Here is a 21,128-nt window from a genome sequence, read left to right on the forward strand (position 1 = left end):
AGCCCTAGAGTTAATGGTTAACGGCTGGGCTGCAATTATTTTTGTGTTCTGAGCTTCAAGCAATAGATAGTGCCAACAGCGTAGCAAGACAAGCTCAAAACAAACTCCTTCCATTGTCCCTAAGCAACTTTTATTTCCCTCACTGCTGTTTTATTAATGTGGCATTGTGGTTTATTTGTTCTGACTTGAGGAATTAGTTGGTACAGTTGAAGTAAATGTTTGTATTGAGGCTTTTATTTCTCTAACGATCTGTTTTCCAGGCTGGACTCTAAGGCACATGCTATCTATTTTTTATTATGCATTGGCAATTTTTCTTTCTTAAATACACACCTATAAACACGTATTTAAACAGCCCGGGGGAGGACAAAAAGCACATTTTAGAAAAGTTCAGCAGGCTAATTAATCCACTAAATAACTATAACACAGTGGCCTGTTTTTGCTAATGAATCTTTCTTTCTGCAGAGCCTCAGCTAAAAGGCATCGTCACACGCCTGTACTGCCGGCATGGATTCTACCTCCAGATGTTACCAGATGGCACCATGGACGGCACAAAGGACGAAAACAGCTCCTTCTGTAAGTCTTCGTAAAATCATTTTTCAAAGTATCACAGCACCAGTCAGATTTGGATTAATTCATTCTAGTATACATGATGAATTATAAAAATAGAAGAAAGTATGGCACTCTGACTCACTCTGTCTACCCATGGTGCTTCAAAATGTGCTTTATATAATAATAATAATAATAATACATTTTATTTATATAGCGCTTTTCAAGATACTCAAAGACGCTTTACATAAGACAAATAATCAAAACAAATACGTACATACACCATACAAATCATAGTACAAAATCAAAATAGTACATCAACATCAAGAATAATTAAGATAAAAACAAAGAGAGCAGCATAAGACAGTTCATTAAAAATTAGCTAAATTATGAGAGAGAACAACAAATATAGAACAATTTCTTAAAATTAGACAGAAACAGGACAGATTTACATGCAATCAGGAAACTGAAAACTTTACAAGTTTTAGGATCTAGGACTTCACATTTCTGTCGTGATCTAAGTATAAAAACTATTAAAAAGAATAGCAAAAATAAAAGCATTTATTTTGTGTTGTTACAAGTTAAATGCCACTCTGAATAGATGAGTTTTGAGAAGTGACTTGAATTTGGACAGGTCAGGACAATCTCGTAGGTGTTTGGGGAGAGCATTCCATAAAGATGGAGCAGCTATGGAAAAGGCCCTGTCACCCCAGGTCCGGTGCTTGGTCCTAGAGGGTATGGACAGTAGGTTAGCCTCAGAAGAGCGAAGGCTACGGGAGGGAATGTGCTGATGGAGCAGGTCGGTGAGGTAGGATGGGGCCTGATTATGGAGAGCTTTGTGAGTGAATAGAAGAATTTTGAATTGAATGCGTTGAGCAACGGGAAGCCAATGAAGTTTTTGTAGAACAGGTGTAATATGATCACGGGAGCGAGTATGAGTAAGGAGGCGAGCAGCTGAATTCTGGATATACTGAAGTTTTTTTAGGATTTTGTTAGATGTACCATAAAGGATGCTATTGCAATAATCAATTCTGGATGTAATAAAAGCATGAATCAAGGTTTCGGCGGCAGAAAAGGAGAGTGATGGACGTAGACGTGCTATGTTTTTTAGATGAAAGAAAGCAGTTTTGGTGATGTGATTTACATGGCGGTCAAAAGAGAGGTTGCTATCAAAAATTACACCAAGATTTCGGATGTTAGAAGACGGAGACAAAGTGTCATTATCAATGGTAATTTGAAAATTTTTTGTGGTTTTTGCCAGGGTTGTAGGACCTACGATGATCATATCTGATTTTTCACAGTTTAATTTGAGGAAATTAGCTTTCATCCACAATTTCATTTCAGTGATGCAATTTGTCAGAGTGGAGTGAAGTTCAGTATTAATGGATTTGGAGGAGATGTAAAGCTGAATATCATCAGCATAGCAGTGGAAATGTAAACCATGCCGACGTATGATGTCACCAAGGGGGAGCATATAAAGAATAAACAAAAGGGGACCTAACACTGAGCCTTGGGGAACGCCTTGGGACAGTGGAGCAATGGCAGAACTACAATATATATACTGTATAATATATATATAAACTGTTCTTGTGATCAAGTGTTGATGGATACAGTTCAATGGAATGCCTTTATTTGTCATATATACATATACAGATGTACAGTACTACGAAATACTTTCTTGGCATATCCCAGCTTGTTTGGAAGCTGGGGTCAGAGCGCAGGGTCAGCCATTGTAAGGCGCTCCTGGAGTAGACAGGGTTAAGGGCCTTGCTGAAAAGCCCAACAGTGTCTGCATGGCAAAGCTGGGATTCGAATTCTCAACCTTTTAGTTGATAGCCCAACGCCCTACCCACTAGGCTACCACTGTACCTGTACCACAATTATCCTTGTTGACCTGGGATATGGATTTGCCCTAATACACCATAAATACTGTATGCTCTGTTCACACCTCGACATATATTAAAGTCATATAATTTTGAATAACATTAAATCCACCTCCTTGTTTCTACACTCACTGTTCATTTTATCAGCTCCACTTACCATATAGAAGCACTTACTGACTGTAGTCCATCTGTTTCTCTGCACATCTTTTTTAGCCTGCATTTACCCTGTTCTTCAATGGTCAGGACCAGCACAGAGCAGGAGTTATTTAGGTGGTGGATCATTCTCAGCACTGCAGTGACACTGACATGGTGGTGGTGTGTTAGTGTGTGTTGTGCTGGTATGAGTGGATCAGACACAGCAGCACTGCCGGAGTTTTTAAATACCATGTCCACTCACTGTCCACTCTATTAGACACTCCTACCTAGTTGGTCCACCTTGTAGATGTAAAGTCAGAGACAATCGCTCATCTATTGCTGCTGTTTGACCTTCATCAGTGGTCACAGGATGCTGCCCACAGGGCGCTGTTGGCTGGATATTTTTGGTTGGTGGACTATTCTCAGTCCAGCAGTGACAGTGAGGTGTTTCAAAACTCCATCATCTTTGCTGTGTCTTATTCACTCATACCAGCACAACACACACTAACACACCACCATGTCAGTGTCACTGCAGTGCTGAGAATGATCCACCACCTAAATAACACCTACTCTGTGGTGGTCCTGGGAGAGTCCTGACCATTGAAGAACAGCATGAAAGGGAGCTAACAAAGCATGCAGAGAAACAGATGGACTACAGTCAGTAATTGTAGATCTACAAAGTGCTTCTATATGGTAAGTGGAGCTGATGAAATGGACAGTGTGTGTAGAAACAAGGAGGTGGTTTTAATGTTATAGCTGATTGGTGTACATTGTGTAGAAACAGCATTAACCTTTCTATTATTTAGTGTAAAAAAAGTTAAGATTGACCTCTTTTTAAGAATTACAATAATTCTATAAATATCTTCTTCTGAACATTAATTTTTAGTCAGTATGTGAGCGTCTATCCACAGAACAAATAAATATTAAGTCGAAGATCAGTTTTATTATTTTTTTAATTGCAACTAAGATAGAACTAAGATGTCACATTAAATATAACATGTTACACAAGAATGATCTTGATTTAAAGGTTACTAGAATGAATTTGCAAGATAACATTTAAAAGCTTTGCCGCTGTGTCAAAAGGGATTATGGAATAATGGGAAGCTACTTTTATCAGGGCAAATCCATATCCTAGGTCAACAAGGATAATTGTAAACATATACCGATGAGGCATAACATTATGACCATAATGTTGTTATGATCCTAATATTGTGTTGGTCCCCCTTTTGCTGCAAAAACAGCCCTGCAACTGTGATGAACTGTGTATTCCGACACCTTTCTATCAGAACCAGCATTAACTTCTTCAGGAGTTTGAGCTACAGTAGCTTGTCTGTTGGATCGGACCACAAGGGCCAGCCTTCGCTACCCACGTGCATCAATGAGCCTTGGCCGCCCATGACCCTGTCGTCAGTTTACCACTGTTCCTTCCTTGGACCACTTTTGATAGATACTGACCACTGCAGACTGGGAACACCCCACAAGAGCTGCAGTTTTGGAGATGCTCTGACACAGTCGTCTAGCCATCACAATTGGCCCTTGTCAAACTGGCTCAAATCCTCACACTTGCCCATTTTTTCTGCTTCTAACACATCAACTTTGAGAATAAAATGTTCACTTGCTGCCTAATATATCCCACCCACTAACAGGTGCCGTGATGAAGAGATAATCAGTGTTATTCACTTCACCTGTCAGTGGTCATAATGTTATGCCTTGTCGGTGTATACATTTACTGAAAGAACATATACATGTTACATTCATGTTTTTATTCAAAGCAACTTACAACTGTGACTGAATACCATGCAAGTAATTAAGGGTTAAGGGCCTCACTCAGGGGCCTAACAGTGGCAACTTGGCAGTGGTGGGCTTCTAATTACTAGTACCTTAACTAGTGAGCTACCAATACCACCAAGAACAACTGAAACAAAGGATGTTGGGGCCATTTCAAACCAATATATAAAATGAACAATGGCATAAAAGTTGGGAACAGAGATGAAAAAAAAAAAACACACATGGCAAGTTGCAATGGTGATGGCAATGCTGTGGGGAAGTCTAGACAGGTGACCAGACTGAAGAGTCTGCAAGAGAAAAACTGGGCTAGAGGAATGAGCAAATGAACTACAGGCCCACTGGGATAAGCTTCACAACTTGCAGTGATGACAGGCAGTGAGTCTTAATAGATCAGGTCCAACTTCAAACAAGGTTTTAGGTATTACCAACAATGCTCTTATAGAAGTCTGACAGTGCAGCAGTGTCATTGTTAAAGATTGTCAGCTTGGTATTGCATTTATAAATGACTGCTTTTATGACAGTACCCCTGTGGAAGTCATGAGGCAGGTCAGATCAGAAACTGGCGAAGTAAGGGAACCTGCAGGTTAGAAGCAGCCAGGGTGCCACTGACTGTTGCAACCAGTAAAATGATTAGCATTCTCATACAGGGCTCCTGAGGCATTTAGGCAACATGAAATACTGTGCAATAAATGACATCAAGTCAATTTTGATCCCTGGCGACCATACGGATTGTGCTTTCTTTTCCAGAACATCTTGTCGTCAATTTGGGTCTTCAGGATTCTTAATGGCTCATTTATCATTCCTCTAATCCATCCACCGTGTTGCTGGCTCTTCCAATCAAAATCTTTGTTTCCAATGAACTGGTTCTTCTCATGATGTGTGCAAAACAAGAAAAGTTGAATTTGGTTGTCTGGGCTTCATACAGAGTACAGTAGACCCTTGAGTTACGAATGGTTTACCATACTAACATTTTGGGTTACGAACGATGTTTTTCAACTTAACGTACAACAATTTCGGATTACGAACCGAAATTCACGAAACACGTGACGACACGAACAAGTTGACTCCAACCGTCTCTCTCTCTCTCTCTCTCTCTCTCTCTCTCTATATATATATATATATATAAACAGTGAGCAAACATTTGGACAGCGGACAGTGTTTTTCCGGTGTTTTCTTTATATTTTGTAAAATTCTATATTAAAATGTCCCCAAAGAAGGTGCAGAGAAAGCTCAGTTTTTTGTTGTTGTATAATTACTCCTGCCAGTAGCTGTCACTGTGTATCAGACAGAGGGGACAGTGAGTGAGAGAGAAGAAGGAAGTTATTCTTTCATGAAATTACACCTACAAAATACAACACCGTTGAAATAAAGAAGGAAATAATAGAGAAATATGAGAGTTATTGTTGTTTCTGGTAGATACATTTTATATAAAGGAAGGAGGAATGTATTATGGTGTAAGGTACAGCACACGTACTGTACTGAAATGTGATGTGTGTTTATGTACAGTACTACTGTGTATTGTTGTTTATTACTGTTTATTACAGGAATGTTTATTCTATAATTTAAGATTTAAGGGAAAATATACTTGTATTTATAACAAAAAAGACCATTTAAGACATTAGAGAGGTTAGGTAAGGGGGGGGGGGGGGGGGTAAGTGGGGGTTCAGGGTTTGGGAGGTCTGGCACGGATTAATTCTATTTACATTATTTCTTATGGGAAAAATAGGTTTAACTAACGAACATTTTGACTTAAAAACAGCCCTTCGGAACCAATTAAATTCGTAAGTCAAGGGTCCACTGTACTCTCAAAAATGTTTGCCAGCACCAAATTCAAAGACACTGATATTCTTTCTGTCCTGCTTTCACATCCATATACAACAGCAGACCATAGTCTGGACAAATCTTATATCTGAAGTTCTTTCCCATTTCCTTCATTCTTGTTCTGCCAAGTGCCAGTATGTGTAATATTTCCTGACTGTTGGATGCTTTGCTGTCAATAGCTGACCCTAATGGGCGAAAGCTGCCCACCACTTCAACATCAATAGTAACGTTTTTGTCTTTTTCATATTAAGTCCAATCTTTTCACTAAATTTCCTTATAAAGGCCTTCAAATCTTCTTTAACTTTCCTTACAAGGGCGTTCGTGATTTACTGCTTTGAAAATTCCTCTTCATAATTATTTTTTCTGCCCACTCGCTGCACCTAGGTGCCATAACAGCATGAATAAAACCTTTTTTTTATTCTCATTGGGCTCTCTGTCTAATAAATGTCTAATAATATAACTATCTAATAATATAATTAAACCATCAGGTGAACGATTTGCTGTCATATGACTGTGATCTACTAGAAATACATGATTGGAGTCTATGGCTTACAGGTGATATGTAGGTGATACAAAGCAAATCAAGAAATGTGAAGAACAAACAATATATTGTAAAACATGTCAATGCTGTAGAAACAACAAGTATAATTATAAAGACTTATCAATAATGAGGCACGGGTGCAGACAGTGATAAAGATGATGTCAGAGACAAGTCTGTGAAAACTGAAAGACAATAAAACGAAACAAACATGGCCTGTTGCTGTAGTGAACACCGTGAAGGATGTTACACTCATCTAAGTGGCAGAAATGTGTTTGTGTTCTGATTTGACTTCATTTGGAGTGTTTAGTTTACATATTACACCTATCAGCCAAAACATTAAAACCACCTCCTTGTTTCTACACTCACTGTCCATTTTATCAGCTCCACTTACCATATAGAAGCACTTTGTAGTTTTACAATTACTGACTGTAGTCCATCTGCTTCTCTGCATGCTCTGTTAGCCCCCTTTCATGCTGTTCTTCAATGGTCAGGACTCTCCCAGGACCACCACAGAGCAGGTATTATTTGGGTGGTGGATCATTCTCAGCACTGCAGTGACACTGACATGGTGGTGGTGTGTTAGTGTGTGTGAGTTTTTAAACACCTCACTGTCACTGCTGGACTGAGAATAGTCCACCAACTAAAACTATCCAGCCAACAGCACCCCGTGGGCAGTGTCCTGAGACCACTGATGAAGATCTAGAAGATGACCAACTCAAACAGCAGCAATAGATGAGCGATCGTCTCTGACCTTACATCTACAAGGTGGACCAACTAGGTAGCAGTGTCTAATAGAGTGGACAGTGAGTGGACACGGTATCTGATCCACTCATACCAGCACAACACACACTAACACACCACCACCATGTCATAGTCACTGCAGTGCTGAGAATCATCCACCACCTAAATAATACCTGCTCTGTGGGGGTCCTGACCATTGAAGAATAGTGTGAAAGCAGGCTAAAAATGTATGTAGAGAAACAGATGGACTACAGTCAGTAATTGTAGAACTACAAAGTGCTTCTATATGGTAAGTGGAGCTGATAAAATGGACAGTGAGTGTAGAAACAAAGAGGTACTATAAAACATGGTATTGTGGGTTTTTTTTAATGCAACCTCATGTTATGATTGGGGAAGGAAGGACCCAAGGATGCAGAGGAAGTTGGATAAAGGGTTTTATTTACTAAATAATAAACACAATATACAAGAAAATAAACAGAATAACACAAATGGGAAGCGTGAGGCGCGAACCCTGGTCGCTCACCTCCTGGCTGGGAGCTAACGCAGCCTGCCACAGCAGCGCTGAAAGCAAAACCGCTCCCAGCACTAAAGAGGTGAAGCGACCGGGTTCGCGAGGTGGAAAACCTCGCGCTGTTGGCCGGAGAAGGGGGAAAAAACACGGGCTTTTTACAAGCCCGGGTGTTACGGTCGGCAGCAAGGATTGCTGGAACGCAACCGCGTCATTACGCTACAAAACACAGCGGCGCTGTCACCAGCCAAGTTGGCTGGGAAGTGGCCGCTGTAATAGCGCTCCAGACAGCGGAACGCGACGCTGTCACCAGCGGTTTACGCTGGGAGGGGATCGCGTTCCTCTGGGCGCGATAACAGGATCTCATGGTGGCGGCGGCACGGCGGCTCGACGGCTCGGCGACAGCGGCCCGACGGCGACCTGAAGGCAGCGACCAGGCGGCGGCGGCGGCACGACAGCGGCGCCTCAAATGGCGGCAGCTTGGCGGCGGCGGCGGCCTGGTGGCGCCCCAATACCGGTGGCCCGGCGGCAGCGGCACAGCGGCGGCGGCACAGTGCGGCGGCACAATCTAGAGATAAAACAAATAAAAAAAAAACATAAAAGGGCACCGCAGTGCCAAACAAACTGAAAGAAAGAAAAAGGCCAACAAACACAGAAGATGCGACGGCTGCAGCTCTGCGCCTATCCCTTAAATAGGGGAAGGCACAGGACACAGCTGCAGCGCATTCGCCCTAACGAGCTGGCCAGGTATTTCAGCCAGCTCGTTCACTGCTCTGTAAGGCCTGTGGCGTCAGGGAGAGATGGCACATTCCCCTGATGCCACAGAACCTAACAGTACCCCCTTCTTAAGGAGACCTCTCCTGAGGTCTCTAGCCGGCGGTCCCGTCCCCTCCAGTGGCTAAGAGCCACTGGGGGAGTGCCCCCCCAAAAAAATTTTTGGGAGAGAACGGGGTCCTCTGCTGGGTCCAGGAATGGTCGCATCTTACTGTTATGATTGGGGAAGGAAGGACCCAAGGATGCAGAGGAAGTTGGATAAAGGGTTTTATTTACTAAATAATAAACACAATATACAAGAAAATAAACAGAATAACACAAATGGGAAGCGCAAGGCACGAACCCTGGTCGCTCACCTCCTGGCTGGGAGCTAACGCAGCCTGCCACAGCAGCGCTGAAAGCAAAACCGCTCCCAGCACTAAAGAGGTGAAGCGACCGGGTTCGCGAGGTGGAAAACCTCACGCTGTTGGCCGGAGAAGGGGGAAAAAACACGGGCTTTTTACAAGCCCGGGTGTTACGGTCGGCAGCAAGGATTGCTGGAACGCAACCGCGTCATTACGCTACAAAACACAGCGGCGCGGTCACCAGCCAAGTTGGCTGGGAAGTGGCCGCTGTAATAGCGCTCCAGACAGCGGAACGCGACGCTGTCACCAGCGGTTTACGCTGGGAGGGGATCGCGTTCCTCTGGGCGCGATAACAGGATCTCATGGTGGCGGCGGCACGGCGGCTCGACGGCTCGGCGGCAGCGGCCCGACGGCGACCTGAAGGCAGCGACCAGGCGGCGGCGGCGGCACGACAGCGGCGCCTCAAATGGCGGCAGCTTGGCGGCGGCGGCGGCCTGGTGGCGCCCCAATACCGGGGGCCCGGCGGCAGCGGCACAGCGGCGGCGGCACAGTGCGGCGGCACAATCTAGAGATAAAACAAATAAAAAAAAAACATAAAAGGGCACCGCAGTGCCAAACAAACTGAAAGAAAGAAAAAGGCCAACAAACACAGAAGATGCGACGGCTGCAGCTCTGCGCCTATCCCTTAAATAGGGGAAGGCACAGGACACAGCTGCAGCGCATTCGCCCTAACGAGCTGGCCAGGTATTTCAGCCAGCTCGTTCACTGCTCTGTAAGGCCTGTGGCGTCAGGGAGAGATGGCACATTCCCCTGACGCCACAGAACCTAACACCTCATTCTTACAATACGTAGAAATCAATCTTTCACATTGCTGAGACAGAACATTTGAATGGACACATTGAATGACTTGTCAGTATGAAATACCCATTTAGAGTCCTACTGAAACATTCTAGACTTTAATTAGACTGCTCCAAATCCTTTTTTGCTTTGTTTTTGAGCCATTTGGTGGTAAAATTGCTTTGCATTATTGCCCTGGTGTGTAACTCGATTGCACTTGAGCTTCAGACCATGGCGTCAGATCTTTCTTCTTTACGATTTTTTAATAAAGCACAGAATCCATGGGTCCATCAATTATGGCAAATCAGCCAGGCCTTATAGCAGCAAAGCATCCCTGGACCATTATACATACTGTATATCATCATGTTTGACTGTTTGTGTGATGTTCTTATGTGGGATGCCATGTTAGCCTTATTCCAGATGTAACAGGACCATGATTTCTGTAAGCAATGCCACTTTGATTTAACAGATCTACAGGTCCTTCTCAAAAAATTAGCATATTGTGATAAAGTTCATTATTTTCCATAATGTAATTAAACTTTCATATATTTTAGATTCATTGCACACCAACTGAAATATTTCAGGTCTTTTATTGTTTTAATACTGATGATTTTGGCATACAGCTCATGAAAACCCAAAATTCCTATCTCAAAAAATTAGCATATTTCATCCGACCAATAAAAGAAAAGTGTTTTTAATACAAAAAAAGTCAACCTTCAAATAATTATGTTCAGTTATGCACTCAATACTTGGTCGGGAATCCTTTTGCAGAAATGACTGCTTCAATGCGGCGTGGCATGGAGGCAATCAGCCTGTGGCACTGCTGAGGTGTTATGGAGGCCCAGGATGCTTCGATAGCGGCCTTAAGCTCATCCAGAGTGTTGGGTCTTGTGTCTCTCAACTTTCTCTTCACAATATCCCACAGATTCTCTATGGGGTTCAGGTCAGGAGAGTTGGCAGGCCAATTGAGCACAGTAATACCATGGTCAGTAAACCATTCACCAGTGGTTTTGGCACTGTGAGCAGGTGCCAGGTCGTGCTGAAAAATGAAATCTTCATCTCCATAAAGCTTTTCAGCAGATGGAAGCATGAAGTGCTCCAAAATCTCCTGATAGCTAGCTGCATTGACCCTGCCCTTGATAAAACACAGTGGACCAACACCAGCAGCTGACATGGCACCCCAGACCATCACTGACTGTGGGTACTTGACACTGGACTTCAGGCATTTTGGCATTTCCTTCTCCCCAGTCTTCCTCCAGACTCTGGCACCTTGATTTCCGAAAACAGTACTTTGGACCACTGAGCAACAGTCCAGTGCTGCTTCTCTGTAGCCCAGGTCAGGCGCTTCTGCCGCTGTTTCTGGTTCAAAAGTGGCTTGACCTGGGGAATGCGGCACCTGTAGCCCATTTCCTGCACACGCCTGTGCACGGTGGCTCTGGATGTTTCTACTCCAGACTCAGTCTACTGCTTCCGCAGGTCCCCCAAGGTCTGGAATCGGCCCTTCTCCACAATCTTCCTCAGGGTCCGGTCACCTCTTCTCGTTGTGCAGCGTTTTCTGCCACACTTTTTCCTTCCCACAGACTTCCCACTGAGGTGCCTTGATACAGCACTCTGGGAACAGCCTATTCGTTCAGAAATTTCTTTCTGTGTCTTACCCTCTTGCTTGAGGGTGTCAATGATGGCCTTCTGGACAGCAGTCAGGTCGGCAGTCTTACCCATGATTGCAGTTTTGAGTAATGAACCAGGCTGGGAGTTTTTAAAAGCCTCAGGAATCTTTTGCAGGTGTTTAGAGTTAATTCGTTGATTCAGATGATTAGGTTAATAGCTCGTTTAGAGAATCTTTTCATGATATGCTAATTTTTTGAGATAGGAATTTTGGATTTTCATGAGCTGTATGCCAAAATCATCAGTATTAAAACAATAAAAGACCTGAAATATTTCAGTTGGTGTGCAATGAATCTAAAATATATGAAAGTTTAATTTTTATCATTACATTATGGAAAATAATGAACTTTATCACAATATGCTAATTTTTTGAGAAGGACCTGTATATTCTAAAAGGCTTAGTCATCAGTTTGTTTAATAAATGTGAAAATCTGCTTGCATTTGTATTTAAAATTCATTTAGAATTCTAGCAGACGGGCTATGTCTCTCCAGTCATTTAAGGTGAATAAGTCAACGTGTTAGCTTTGATGTGGGGGGAAAAAGCTTGAATGACGTGAGAAACGTCTCCAGAGGTGTGCGCCCTCTCCTCAGCAGTATCAGACTCTTCATTATGTGCTGCACTGCGGAGTATGCTAATAAGCTAGAAAAAATGCTGAATCAGCAGTAAGGCTAAATAATTAACACACATGCAGGCTGACGCTTCTGAAAACTACTTTTCAAATTTGCTTTGATTTAATGGTTGCTTTTGTCAATTGTGTAATTGTAATGCTGTGCCTGTGATAGACAGTTCCTTGGTTTCGTGCCCAGTTGAAATAGTGTTTCTTTAAAAGCATTGGTGTTGCCCTATCACTCTCGTAAAATGTCTTTGTGTCTTTGGCTGCCACCTGGCTGTGCCACTCTTGGCAGTAACCGCAATTAGACGTTTGCGATAACTCATGAGGGGGAGTTTTCCAGACAGACCGACTCTGTTCCTGAATTATTTAGATTCTGCTTAATTGGAGGATTTTCCAGCATGAACTCCCTGTTTATCGTCTTACCTCATCAACTCAGTGTGATTCAATTCAGGACTTATTCCAACCACTTCAAAACCTTAATTTTGTTTCTTTTGAGCCATTTAGAGGCAGACTTGCTTGTGTGCTTCGAACCATTTTTCAGTTGCATCACCCTTCCTGAGCTTGAGGTCACAAACTGATGGGTGGACATTCTCCTTTTCTTCAGGATTTTCTGATAGAGAGTTCATGGTTCCATCACTTACAACAAGTTGTCCAGGTTCTGTCTAAGCAATGCAGTCACAGACCATCACACCACCACCACCTATATATATATATATATATATATATAGCAGTTCTATATATCTCATAGAGCACAACACACACTAACACACCACCACCATGTCAGTGTCACTGCAGTGCTGAGAATGATCCACCACCCAAATAATACCTACTCTGTGGTAGTCCTGTGGGTGTCCTGACCATTGAAGAACAGGGTGAAAGCAGGATAAAGAAGTATGTAGAGAACTAGATGGACTACAGCCAGTAATTGTAGAACTACAAAGTGCTTCTATATGGTAAGTGTAGCTAATAAAATGGACAGTGAGTGTAGAAACAAGGAGGTGGTTTTATGGCTGATCAGTGTATACATATACCCCGACTAGACATAACATTATGACCATTGACAGGTGAAGTGAATAACACTGATTTCTTTTCATCATGCCACCTGTTAGTGGGTGGGATATATTAGGCAGCAAGTGAACATTTGAAACTCAAAGTTGATGTGTTAGAAGCAGGAAAAATCGGCAAGCATAAGGATTTGGCAAGGGCCAAATTGTGATGGCTAAACGAACTGGGTCAGAGCATCTCCAAAACTGCAGCTCTTGTGGGGTGTTCCTGGTCTGCAGTGGTCAGTATCGATCAAAAGTGGTCCAAGGAAGGAACAGTGGTACACCGGCGACAGGCTCATGGGTGGCCAAGGCTCATTGATGCACGTGGGGAGTGAAGGCTGGTCCGTGTGGTCCGTTCCAACAGACGAGCTACTGTAGCTCCAAATTCCCCAGATCTCAATCCAATCGAGCATCTGTGGGATGTGCTGGACAAACAAGTCCGATCCATGGAGGCCCCACCTCACAACTTACAGGAGTTAAAGGATCTGCTGCTAACATCTTGGTGCCAGATACCACAGCACACCTTCAGGGGTCTAGTGGAGTCCATGCCTCGACGGGATGGGTCAAGGCTGTTTTAGCAGCAAAAGGGGGACCAACACAATATTAGGAACGTGGTCAAAATGTTATGCCTTATCGGTGTGTATATATATTGTATTTGACATTCGCATTAAGTTAATTAAAACTGTTAAAACTGTAGCTCATCATGCAAATTGTGCCTAGTAACACCAACTACTTGCTCTCTACTTGAGGCACAGGGTTTACAAGCTGCTGTTCAATAAAAAGGTGGTTGGACATTTTTCATACAGAAAGGAAAATACCTAAAAGATCATTTTTCTTAACCAGTGAGGAAAGTTCTGTCAGTATACAATATAAATAGCTTTAATATGACTGATAAGCTGTTTTATGCAGGGTGCCTGGTTCAACCCTACAAAACTAAACTCATAAAAATTTTACACGTCATAAAAACTTTTTGTCAAGTATAATTTCATCTTCCCATTTATCCCTAAAGCCTGGTTCTGCTATCATGAGGGTTGTCACAAAAGCATGACAAGCTTAACAACTAATATTTATTGGTAATATCTGCAAAATAAGCCACTGCTGATTTTGTATACTGTACTTTTTGTGCAATCATCTATCAATTGCATATGTTTAGGAAAAAAGGTACAATGTGCAACATACATGTATAGGAGGAACATACACATATAAGAGGCATCTACAGTTAAAGTCAAAAGTTTATATGTGCTTGTAAGGGATAGGTACAGGTCATAGCAGTCTTGAGATCTTATTAATGTCTGCAAGGCTTTTGATTGAAAAATCTTGATTTACTTTTATTAAGATTATCAATTTAAGCATTTGTGGCATGACATGTGGCATGGTGATATTGTGTTAGTAATTTGGGTTAACTAACTGTTAAAAGTACTGTGCGAAAGTCTCAGGACACTATTGAAGAAGAAAATGAAATGTAAAGAATGTAATGTAATTGAAATGGCTAAATCTAAAGAAGAAGTCTGGGAAGTGCTGAAAGAAACCTGGTATACTATACAGTAGTAATAAAAGATTACTTCAGAAAATGTTAGGACAGTCTCCCCAAAAGAGTTCAAGATGTGCTTAGTGCCAAGAGAGGGTCACATTAAATATTGATTTTTGCCTGAAGATGCCATATTGTTCTGAAAATTTTGTTTTTTTATTTTATGTACAAATTTTTTGTTTGTTTCTTAAGAAAGAGACCAAAAACGAAATATGGATGGTCATTAAAACTTTGTCAAAACAATAAAAATTGTGGTGGTCTAAGACTTTTGCACAGTACAGTATATATGTGTGTGTATATATATATATATATATATATATATATATATATATACAGAGAGAGAGAGAGAGAGAGAGAGAGAGAGGATAAGTGGAGAGGTAGAGACAGAGATGCACTTCCTTCTTCATTGCCAAAAATTCAAAACAACACGAGAAAATTTTACCGACAGATTTAAACAACAAATCCCAAATTACCAAACACTCTGAATTGGAAAAATTACAAAAAAATCTGGGAGAAGGGCATACTGCCCCCCTCGCCACACTGTATGTGTCAGCGCTACACCGCCTGAGAGACAGTGGGTAACAGTTCTGTGTATATATACATATGTTTATAATATTGTCTGTATATCTTCCTGTAAATTTGCTAAAATATTTTTATTGTTTTTTTTTTTATTATTTTATCTTTATTAACTTTTATTGTTTATTGTTTTATTGTCATCTTTTGCTTCTTTTGTAATTCTGTTATTGTTATTCTCCTTGTAATGCTTTGGCAACATTGTTTCCTACAGTCATGCCAATAAAGCTACATTGAATCTTGAGAGGATAAGATAAAATATATTTTAAATTCTTAGAGCCATTGTCAGAAGTTACGCTGGTAAAGTGGGCCCTGGGCTCCTCCTGGTGCAGGACAATGCCCGGCCTCTTGTGGCCAAAGTGTGTAGGCAGTTCCTGGACAATGAAGGCATTGATGCCATTGACTGGCCCTTATGTTCCCCAGACCTGAATCCAACTGAGAACCTCTGGGACTTTATGTATCAGTGCATCCAACGCTGCCAAATCGCGCCACAGACTGTCCAGGAGCTCACTGATGCCCTGATCCATGTTTGGGGGGACATCCCCCAGGACACCATCCGCCGTCTCATCAGAAGCATGCCCAGACATTGCTGGGAGTGCATGTCTGTACTTGAGGGCCATGCACACTACTGAGTAACATTATGAGTTGCCGTGATGAAATTCACAGACATTGGATGAGCCTATGATCTTTAATGTTTTACTTTGATTTTCGGTCTAAATTCCAGTTCAGCCCTCCATGGGTTGATGATTCTGGTTTCTGCTGACTGTTGTTATGTTATTTTATTCTTAACTAATTACAGCATTTATATTAGTAAAGATTTTCAACTTGAAGCTTTCGTTCATCAAGATCCGATGTGTATGCTTTTTCTCATTTTTCTTTCATCTTTGCTTATTCATATTTGCTTATTATTTTTATTCCAAACTAGCGTTACTTTGTAGTGTTAAACTTATGCCTTTTTTAGCCTACTGTGTTAAGGCAGGGTAGGGAATTTTTACCGTTGCATAACAGCAACTCAGTCGTTGTGGAACTACTTTTTGGCGGAAGAAATTGTCAAAATTAAAGCATATTCAATATGAAATTCAGGGCTTCTTTGATTTATTTTGTTTCTTTATTTTGTAAAAACTGTTGTATAAAAGCAATAGAACACTTGAGGTCGTGTGTTATCGCGAATAACATCACGGCTGTGTTTTGGTCGCAGGCACGAGCCGAAGAGACACACTTCCTCTCGTGTTCTATTGCTTAAATATAATATATGTGTGTATATATGTAAGAGAAAGTTTAATTGCATATAGAACTTTGAACACTGGTCTTTTGCCAAGGTTGTGAAAGACTGTCTGGATGGTCACCAAAAATGGGTGAATAAGAAGCAGCTAAAACACACTAGAACATAAGTGTCACTGTCAAAACTTTAGCAGGATTTACATTGTTGTGGGTTGGTACATTAAAAAGAAGATTTTCTTCCAAAATCAGCACCTAAGAATGTGAAATCCCCTTAACAATAATCTTCCTTTTAAGTGTGTGTAAACTTCAGACTTTAACCCACTTTAACTCTGTAGACACCTGTTCAAAAATGTCATCTCTTTCATTCTTTTCTATCCCTACATGGTGGCATTCAATCTAAATAAAATGAACACAAAGCTAAGCCAAGCCCAGGGCTATATATAAGAACATTTACATGCAGACTAACCTTTATTGTAGTTGACTGTTTGTTGTCTTGAAGACAGTGGTGTAAGAACTGAGCCCTCTCTCATTTTGTCATTGCTACAATAAAACTAAAAGACTAAAGCTGGCTGGATGCAGCTTGGTTGCTTTTGGCTTCTATCCAGAGTGATTACATACATTGTGGTTTGCTCATCTTAGCCAGTTAAGATTTGTTTTAATACAGCTTCTCTGTATTATTGATCCCTGCAGTCCCTGGTGTGACCTTCTGATCATGTACCTTTTTATGAAGCCCGGCAGCAGCTCATTGAGCCATCAATTCTAACCTTACCATATGGTATTAGGGCTGGATGTGAAAGTGTTGTGCACCTTTCTGCCTGGAAAACCTAGCAAATTATGTATATTATGAATAAAACTGCTGTGTACACTGATCAGCCATAACATTAAAACCACCTCCTTGTTTTTATCAGCTTCACTTACCATAAAAGAGCACTTTGTAGTTCTACAATTACTGACTGAAGTCCATCTGTTGCTCTGCATGCTTTGTTAGCCCCCTTTCAACCTGTTCTTCAATGGTCTTCACAGGACCACCACAGAGCAGGTATTATTTAGGAGGTGAATCATTCTCAGCACTGCAGTGACAATGACATGGTGGTGGTGTGTTAGTGAGTGTTGTGCTGGTATGAGTGGATCAGACACAGCAGCGCTGCTGGAGTTTTTAAATACCGTGTCCACTCACTGTCCACTCTGTTAGACACTCCTACCTAGTTGGTCCACCTTGTAGATGTAAAGTCAGAGATGATCACTCATCTATTGCTGCTGTTGGAGTTGGTCATTATGTAGACCTTCATCAGTGGTCACAGGACGCTGCCCACGGGGCACTGTTGGCTGAATATATTTTTGGTAGGTGGACTATTCTCAGTCCAGCAGTGACAGTGAGGTGTTTAAAAACTCCAGCAGCGCTGCTGTGTCTGATCCACTCATACCAGCACAACACACATTAACACACCACCACCATGTCAGTTTCACTGCAGTGCTGAGAATGATACCTACTCTGATAATGATCCACCACCCAAATAATACCTGCTCTGTGGTGGTCCTGGGAGAGTCCTGACCATTGAAGAACAGCATGAAAGGGGGCTAACAGAGCATGCAGAGAAACAGATGGACTACAGTCAGTAATTGTAGAGCTACAAAGTGCTTCTATATGGTAAGTGAAGCTGATAAAATGGACAGTGAGCGTAGAAACAAGGAGGTGGTTTTAATGTTATGATCGGTGTATATGTGATTAATTATAAATTTAAACATGAATTAACAGAGATTCACATAATTATAAACACATTTTAAATTTAATGCCTGCAACACATTTAAAAAGTAACCACAGGGCAAAATAAAAGTAAAAAGCATTTTACTTTTGTGAAACATTCCACAATAAGGAGATGATTTGGTAGCAGGTAAGGGATCTTGACTGGGAAAAAAGGGGGATCCACCAGTGGCTCAGTCTGGCAAGCAAAAAATGGGCAGTGGCTCATCACTTTGTGCCAAACTTAAAAGAATCAGCTCAAAATTTAGGACTTTTACCATCTACTGTACAAAAGTTGTGAAAAGATTAAGGGAATAATGGAAGGCTAGAAACCACTGTTAAATGTGAGTGACATTTGAGCCCTCAGACAGCACTGCAGGAGAAACAAACATGCTCCTGTAATAAAAAATAGCCTGAGAATACTTGATTAAAACCATTGCTTCTTAACACAGTCTACCACTGCATCAAGTAATGCAACCTAAAACTGTATTACACAAATAGAAAGTCAGGCATAAGTTATATTCAAAAATACTATTAAGTTTACTAGGCTTGAGCTTATCTCAGATGGACCGAACAAAGTAAAGTGTGCATTGTGGTTAGTTCGTTTATTAGAGTTCACGTTTCAGCATGTTTTCTGTGCCAAGTATAAAAAATGACCATCTGGACTTTTATCAACAAGGTGCAAACACCAAAATCTGTCATGGTAAGAGGGGTATCAGTACCACTGCATGGGTGACTTGCATATTTGAAGGTACCATTGACATGGAGGCTTATATTGGTATTTTAGAGAGCCATATTCTGCCATCATGGTGACGTCTTTTCAGAATCAGAATCAGAATCAGAATCAGATTTATTGGCCAGGTATGTGGATACACACAAGGAATTTGTTTCCGGCTGATGGTATCTCTCTAGTAATGGTACGATACAGTGTACAAGCAACATATACAGATATGTAATTTAGCAGCATCTGAAATATTTACAAAACAGTAAAGTGCACAACATGTAGGATGAGTACTACAGTGTAGTCAATTTGGCAGCAGATGAATATTTTTACGCTTACGTGTTATGTATTATCAGTCATTTATTTATTTAGTAGGGAGATCGCCTGTGGGAAGAAACTGCTTTTAAATCTGGTGGTTTTAATGTGGATGGATCTATAGCACCTGCCGGAGGGGAGGGGTTGGATAAAGTAATGTCCAGGGTGTGAGGAGTCAGTGATAATTTTCTCTGCCCATTTCTTGGTTCTTGAAGTATACAAGTCCTGGAGAGAGGGGAGAGGAGCACCAATGATTTTTTCAGCTGACTTCACCTGTCGCTGCAGTCTGTTCCTTTGTTGTGTTGTGGCTGCACCAAACCAGACTGTGATGGAAGTGCACAGAACTGATTCGATGGCCGCAGTGTAGAATTGTCTTAGCAGCTCCTGTGGCAGTCCCAGCTTACGCATATGCTTACATATACTTTTCTTTGAAAGTATATGCTTATTTCAGCAAGACAGTGCCAAGCTTCATTCTGCACACACTAAAACAGGGTGGCATTGCAGACACATAATGTGTGCGCTTGACTGATTCTCCTCCTCAAGCACCATATATTTTCAATAAAAGACAAAACTGAACTGCAGAAATGCCAGACGAACACAGACCGTTAAGCAGATTTGTATCAAGCAAGAAAAAAAAATCAACTGCAAAACTGCAACAATTAGTATCCTCACTTCACAAACTATAAAACAGTGTAATCAGACAAAAAAAATGATGTAATACAGTGTTAGACAGAGCCGGCCAGTGACATAGGCTGTACATTATTTCTGTCTTTTTGCATTCTTTTGGTTTCTTCTTTTATTATTATTTTTTTTTTTCATGTGGGCACCAGAAGTCTTTTGCCTTCTTGACATATTGTCTCGGGCTGCTGTGTTATTAGCTAATCTTTGCATTTACCGTTAATCACATTGTCACTCACTTAATGACTGCACCCCTCCCACACAGGCAGGAGGTCTAACTAGAGCGTAAGGAGGAGTGTTTTTTTTAATGTGCCAGGGGGAATGCCTCACGGCGCAAGCATCACAACAATATTATTATTGTTATACAATATTGAAGTTATAATACTGTAGGACTTCAGCGTGCATTAAAACATCATGTTACTCTCTTTTTTTTTTGTTTTTTTTGTTTAAAGTACAAGAATATAGCTTGTCTCCAGAACATCATTAACACCCCTAGAGGACCTAGAGAATATAGTGTACCATTGAAATTAATTTAAGGATAGTATTAATTTAAGGATAGCATGCAACTGACTCGTCTTTGGTTGGCTCGCTACTCCCTGATGGAGAAATCAAGATCATCGAAGTTCGTCGAAGCCACAAAAAGAGACTACACAATTCAAAAACCTGACCAAAGCTCTCCTATGATAACTACGTGAAGAAATCAGGATGTAGGATCTCCTTGCAAGTATGTGCTGACTCAAGGTTTAGTTTTAGCTGTATTATTTATACGTTTAAAGGCTACAGTTCTACGTTGGCTCCAGTGCACTTTCACGCTGAGTGACGGTAACCCTGCAACATCATGTATATCGGAGGATCTGTAGGAGGGATTAAACGTGATTGGTTGGCACTTTTAAAAAAATGTTCTATGATGAAATACTCTATTTTACTGATTTATTATTATTATTCATTTATTTTTAGGAGCTTTTCTTTTAGGAGCTTTTTAAATCTTGAAAATGAGTTCGTTTAAATTCATATTTATCACTCATTACGTGGTACAGATCAATAGGTATGACTTGGTTACATCAATTTTAATTAAGGACCATGTCAAAATGTAAGTATGTAAGTATGT

General features: G+C 41.2%; 1 protein-coding gene across 1 annotated transcript in view; it reads left to right on the plus strand.

Moving 5' to 3' along the window:
* The window catches only part of fgf11a (fibroblast growth factor 11a), a 121,035-nt gene that overhangs the window by 63,348 nt on the left and 36,559 nt on the right, over nucleotides 1–21,128 (plus strand). The window contains exon 2 of the mRNA XM_062994305.1: nucleotides 463–573. Within this exon, the coding sequence (XP_062850375.1) occupies nucleotides 463–573 (111 nt within the window). The remainder of the gene's footprint in view (nucleotides 1–462; nucleotides 574–21,128) is intronic.

This window comes from Trichomycterus rosablanca, chromosome 4, assembly GCF_030014385.1.
Source record: "Trichomycterus rosablanca isolate fTriRos1 chromosome 4, fTriRos1.hap1, whole genome shotgun sequence".
Taxonomy (NCBI): domain Eukaryota; kingdom Metazoa; phylum Chordata; class Actinopteri; order Siluriformes; family Trichomycteridae; genus Trichomycterus; species Trichomycterus rosablanca.